Genomic DNA, 5,425 nt, shown 5'->3' on the forward strand with positions numbered 1-5,425 from the left:
GGCCGCCCCTCCCTGCAGTGAGAGTCACAGATAACCAGAAACCCCCCAAAAGTATAATGACGTCACTGGGGGCCCTGGCACCGGCGCGAGGCCCCCGGGGGGGGTCCCAGCACAGGGGGGTGCAGCCGCGGGATGCGGAGGGGGCACGGCCGCCATCACGGGGCTCCCCCTCCGTGCCAGYGCCCCTTGCACCCTGACCCCCACTCGGGGTTTCTGTGTCACCCAAGGGTGCTACAGCGGCCCAGCTGCCCCCCACGGGCGGCGTCGGCGCCCGCCCCCCCCCCAAGCCACCCAGCCCCCCACAACACCCAGAAAGCTCCCCCCAAATAACGAGACGTGAAAGAAGCACAGATTAAAAACACAGCTCGGGCGGCGAAAGGGCCAGCAACTCATTACACACAACCACGATTGGAAACGCGACTAACAGCCGCTTTGCTGTCTGACGGATGACACACAGGAAACATTTGTCAAGAATATACAAAAAAAAAAGGTATGTACAGAGCTACTCCAAGGCAGGAAATAAGGTGTCAGGTGGCTCCGGGTTACTGTCTTCTCACATCGTCTAGAAGCACGAGCGGACGACGGGGACGTTTACTCGCGTACAGTGTTTCTGCCGCCTTCGCACAGCAGTTGCAGTGGGCACAGGACCCACCCCAGGGCTCTGCTGCAGCCTCTGGCCCTGCTCACAAGTTTGGCAAACATCACAACAAGGTTAAAATAATTTAAAGGATTAACTGTCTGTTTGCGCCAACTGGTAAGTCTTTAATTAAAAAAAAAAAAAAATTAAGAACCTGCCAGGATTCATTCACCTGGCTGCTCTTGAGGGAACCGTCTCAGGCAAAGAGTGTTGCCAAAGGTCCCATTTTGGATGATTTTAACCAGAAACGGCAGCGGAGCGGGGTGCTGCGATCAGACGGACGGAGGGGAAGGCTGGTGCTCCCGCTGGTGCCTCGTCCTGTGCAACCTGCTCCGCGCGAGCGGGACGCGCAGGAGCCTCCGGCCCCTCTCCGGAGCTCCCGACCGCGACGGTCCCAACGCACGAGGCTCCAAAGGAGGTTTCTCCGGCGCCGGCTGCCTCTACCAGTGCCGGGAGTCCACGAGCTCCGGGCGCAGGCTGAGCTTCTTCAGGGTTTCGTAGCCCACCACGATGACGATGGTGGAGGGGGTGGCCGAGATGATGCGGGCGGAGAGGCCCTTCGTCAGCCCCCAGGGCCCCTCCTCTGCCAGGAGCTGCTTGAAGGTGAGGATGATGGAGCTCTTGCCTTCCACCTGCAAAGCCAGAGCAAAGMCAGGCAGAAAGCGGCCRAGGAGCGCRACCCGCAGGGCGAAACAGGCTGCGAGGGCGCAGGGAGCCGCGCGCCGCGCCGAGCTCTTACCTGCACGCGAGCCCTGACCACGTCCATGGGGTTGGTGAGCGTGGAGGCGGTGGCGGCCGCGAGCGGCCCCGAGATGGCTTGCAGGAGGAGATGGGGACAGTCCTTAGGAGTCAAGCTGGAAAGCTGTTCTGGGAACGGGAGCACAGGGATGTTACAACCAAGCGGCTGCTTCGCTGCTCCCCCGGCCGCTTTCGCCTGCCCTGGGCCCAGGGCTGGCAGCGTCGCCACGGCCCAGCCGGCTGCCYGGGCGGCACCCGCGGCACACGGCACAGCTCGTGGCACAGCTCATGGCACAGGACATGGCACAGGACGTGGCACACACAACCCACAGCGCAGCTCGTGGCTCGGGAGCCCCCGGGCATCGCTTCGAAGCATCGTTTCCACTGTGGAGGGCTAAAAAAGGGAGCAAACACCTAGGGCCTCATTCGGTGCTTTTAGCATTTATAAAAGCTAAATGTATACATGCATGTTTATTATAAATGCTACATTTATATTAGTATAAATGCAAAACCCTTGCACGTGAGGAGAGCGGAGCTGGTGAAGGGGGCAGCTCGGGCAAAGCCCCCAGCAGGTGATCGGCCCAAGGGGCAGCGCTGCCCGAAACCCCTTTCCCTGCTGCTACCAAGGGTGCCTGCACCCAAAAGCAGACCCGGCCCTCGGGACACCCGAATTTCAGACAGAAAAATCCTGTGGTCACCCGAAGCTCAGTGCAGTGGAACCTGAGCCTGTCACTGTCACCACCTGCTGCTAGACGGTTATGAGGCAAATTTTGGTCCAAAGCCCTTGCCAAGCGGCGTGCCAGGCCCAGCGAATGACCGGGGGGAGAGGCGCGGCTGGCCGGTGCCCAGCGTTCGGGCACCGCGTCGCTGAGCAGGGGACAGAGCGCAGCGCGAACACGGCGCCGCGTCCCCAAGCTCAGAGCGCAGCGCCTGGCGCCGAGCCCAAATCCCAKCGGGAAAAGGAATCGCGCCGGGCCCACAGCTTCCGAGCTGGGCTCCGCGCCTCGCAGGGCTCCCGGGACAGGATCGGCCCCACGCCCCCTCCCACCTACCGGCGTAGAAGTGGTAGAAGGGCCACCAAACGGCGCTGTTGGGGATATAGGTGAGCAGCGAGGCCACGTAGCCCCTGTAGAAGCCTCTGAAGCCATCGGCCTTGAAGATCTGCACTATGATGTCCTTGGTTTGGCCGAAGACCAGGAGGCGCTTGCCGTCGTGGCTCTGCACCTTGAACCTGCCCATGCTCTCCCCCTTCCTCTGCATCATGAGGTGCTGGGAGACCACGTCGATGGGCACCGTGATGCTCTGCGCCACGAGGGAGGCCGAGCCGCCCGCCACCAGGGACTTGACGGCGTTGTTGTTGTTGTAGCGCGACACGTACTTGCGYGTGAGCTCGTACGTCGTCACGTAGCACTGGCCGGAGATGAGCGTGAAGGTGTTGACCAGGAAGCCGCGGTAGAGCCCGGCGGCCCCTTCTGTCCGCAGGATTTTCACGAAGGCATCGAAGGTGCCGTTGTAGAGGCTCTTGCCCTTCTGAACCTGCAGCCGYGTCCGGATGAGCGTGAAGGGGTAAACGCTCACGCGGATCATCATGGTCATGCAGATGCCGAACACGTAGAACTTCCTCTTGTCCAGGTGCTCCCACTCGATGATGGGGATGTTGCGTTTGTCCTCCATGACTCCGGAGCCGAGAGCAGACGCGGGCGGCCTCGGATCTCCCTCCACGGCGCGGAGAGGCCCTAGGCCCGGCCCGCGGAGCGGAAGGGCTGTCGCCTGGGAAGAGAGACGCCCTTTCAGCAGGTGAGGAGTGCCCGCGTTCGCAGGCGCGAGGGCGGCAGCAGGGCTCAGCGGCGGGCGCTACCTCTTACGGACGCGCAGCAGCACGGACCGCCAGCCGAGGCAGCTTTTCCCCACGCATTCCGGGCTCCGCATGCTCCCAGGGCCTCCTCGCAGCTCCAGCCTCTGTGCAAAGGAAGCAGAGACGCGGTGATGCCTCCGCGCGTGTCCTCCCATTCCCTGCGCGGATCGGACGGGCTTTCCAGGGCATTCCAATTCCTCCTTTCCCAAAGACAAGGGGCAACACGAGCCGTGCGGAGCGGGGAGAAGGGGAACTGAAAGCAAGAGCAAGAAGTTATGGACAGAAGTTATGGATCCTGGAAGAGGAAGGGGTTAAAAAGAACCAACAGCTCCGTGAAGCAGAGCCCAATGACACCTTCCAGCTGGGGCGACCAAAGTTCATCCTGCTCCCGGTACCAGATAATCCCCTGCCGCGRGGCCGGGAGCCGCGGGGCCGGGAGCGCTCCGGCTGCGCCTCCCTTGGGAACCCTCTGCTCCCAACTCCCGCATCCGKCCGGCTCCGTGCAGGGCTGGGACACGTACGGGAAGCGCGTCTCAAAGGCCTAACCAGAGCTTCCCACGGGACCACCGGACACGGGGTGAAGTCAAGGCCCTGCGGCCACTGCGGGGCCGTCCCGCAACGCMCGGGCGATCCCCCAGGGCCAAAATCCAAAGGTTTGGATACCTCCAAAGCGGCRCCCGGCGAAGCCCCGAGCGCTCAGGGAATAGTCACCCACGGAGCCTGGGAAACGGGTGCGCGCCCGTGCGGCCCCCGGGGCCCCTCCGAGCCCCTCTGCCAGCCAAACAGTGCCGAGCGCCAGCGCCCAGCGTCRCGGGCTGCCGTCCATGCACGGCGACGTCGCAAACAGCCGGAGGACCCCGGGGGGGACACGGACGGGGGCCCCGTTTGCCCGGTACAAAGGCAGCCCCAATAACSGTTACCGTGAATCGACCCCACGGACGCTGCGGAACACAGGTCAAGGCTGGTCTATGCCCAAGTTGCACTGCTTTAATTGTAATTACATTTAATTGCAGTGCCGTTTCATGAATAAAGGCCTAATTAGACAGTACAAAGCCTCCTACAGAGGAATTATCTGCCCACAGCACCTCTAAAAACATATTTCAAGTCCCACTTAATATTTTCCACACACGAGTGCGGTCTACCCGCGTGGGCGCCGCGTCCTCACAGAGGCTGAGGCTTTAGGCTCCAGTTTCCTCTTTAATACTGGAGGAAAAGAGTGCCTGTAGATCTAGGGTATCCCCTAAGAGGGGGTTGGGTATTACAGTGCTTTGTTTTCAGGACTGAACCCACAAGCACCTCCTTGGGGCAGGGACCGCCTTCCTGGGCTCTCACTAGCAGCCGCCGTCACCGTGGGTCTCAGCCAGGCGGCCGAGGTCCAACCGCGTCGGCCCCAAACTGCAAATCTACRTGAACGTGGGGGAGCGGGGACTCGCCACCGATCCTTTTTTTCTGAATTTCTGCCTAGAATGTAAAGCAGGGGGAGAAGAGGTCGCTGTACCTGTCACTAGGAAGCAGTCGTCCGCACATGTCACCCCACCCCGGGCTGCAAGTGGGAGCGAAACACCCGGCCCTGCGGATTCACCCCCTCCCAGCCCGCGTCAGGCCGGGCCCCGAGCCCCTTTGGCTGCGCCCGGCGGGATCTCCGGCGAATAAAGACAGGTCCTTTGTGTCCCCCGGCCGGGGACGCTTCCCGCCCAGCATACTAATGCCCAGCACGGAGGCCTGGGAAGCATCCAGAGCCGGGAAAAGGCTTCCCGGCCGCAGGCGCCTCACGCCGTTGCCTGTGGAGACCCTCATGGGCGGCAAAGCTCGAGCAAGCGCGGGGCGAATCGCTCCSAAGTCCCTTGTTCTGCCCGTGCCAGGCGATGCGGAACCGGGCGCCTCTGTAGCTACCGCTGCGCTCCCGATATCCGCATCCATCCCGAGGTCTAAGGGGGGTCGGAGCCGGGAATCTGCGGGTCTGGTACAGGAACCGCGCGAGGGCACCGGTGCCGATGACCCCGGGCGGGTTCCTGCTGCCGGGTGTCGCGGCGGGGCCCTGTCCCGCGGCCCCCACGTGCCGCCCCCGCCGCGGCCACGGGGCCCTCGAGGCTGCTCCGGGCATGGGCAGCCCCCGCGCGGCCCCAAACTGCCCCGAAACGGCCCCAAAACTGCCCCACGCAGCCCCAAACTGACCCGAAACTGCCCCATGTGGC

At 63.0% G+C, this 5,425-nt stretch overlaps 1 protein-coding gene across 1 annotated transcript; it reads right to left on the reverse strand.

The window, feature by feature from the left end:
- Positions 1-352: 352 nt before the first annotated feature.
- SLC25A44 (solute carrier family 25 member 44) lies at positions 353-3,384 on the reverse strand. Its single transcript, XM_026046676.1, has 4 exons — positions 3,234-3,384; positions 2,428-3,145; positions 1,377-1,504; positions 353-1,269 (listed from the first exon to the last, which is right to left on the reverse strand). Exons 2-4 carry the CDS (start codon positions 3,047-3,049, stop codon positions 1,078-1,080), a joined length of 942 nt encoding a protein of 313 aa, XP_025902461.1. The 5' UTR covers positions 3,050-3,145; positions 3,234-3,384; the 3' UTR covers positions 353-1,077.
- Between the last annotated feature and the right edge of the window lie 2,041 nt (positions 3,385-5,425).

The sequence above is a fragment of the Nothoprocta perdicaria genome, unplaced genomic scaffold (genome assembly GCF_003342845.1).
Source record: "Nothoprocta perdicaria isolate Ctin4 unplaced genomic scaffold, notPer1 scaffold_451, whole genome shotgun sequence".
In the NCBI taxonomy this organism is placed as follows: Eukaryota; Metazoa; Chordata; class Aves; order Tinamiformes; family Tinamidae; genus Nothoprocta; species Nothoprocta perdicaria.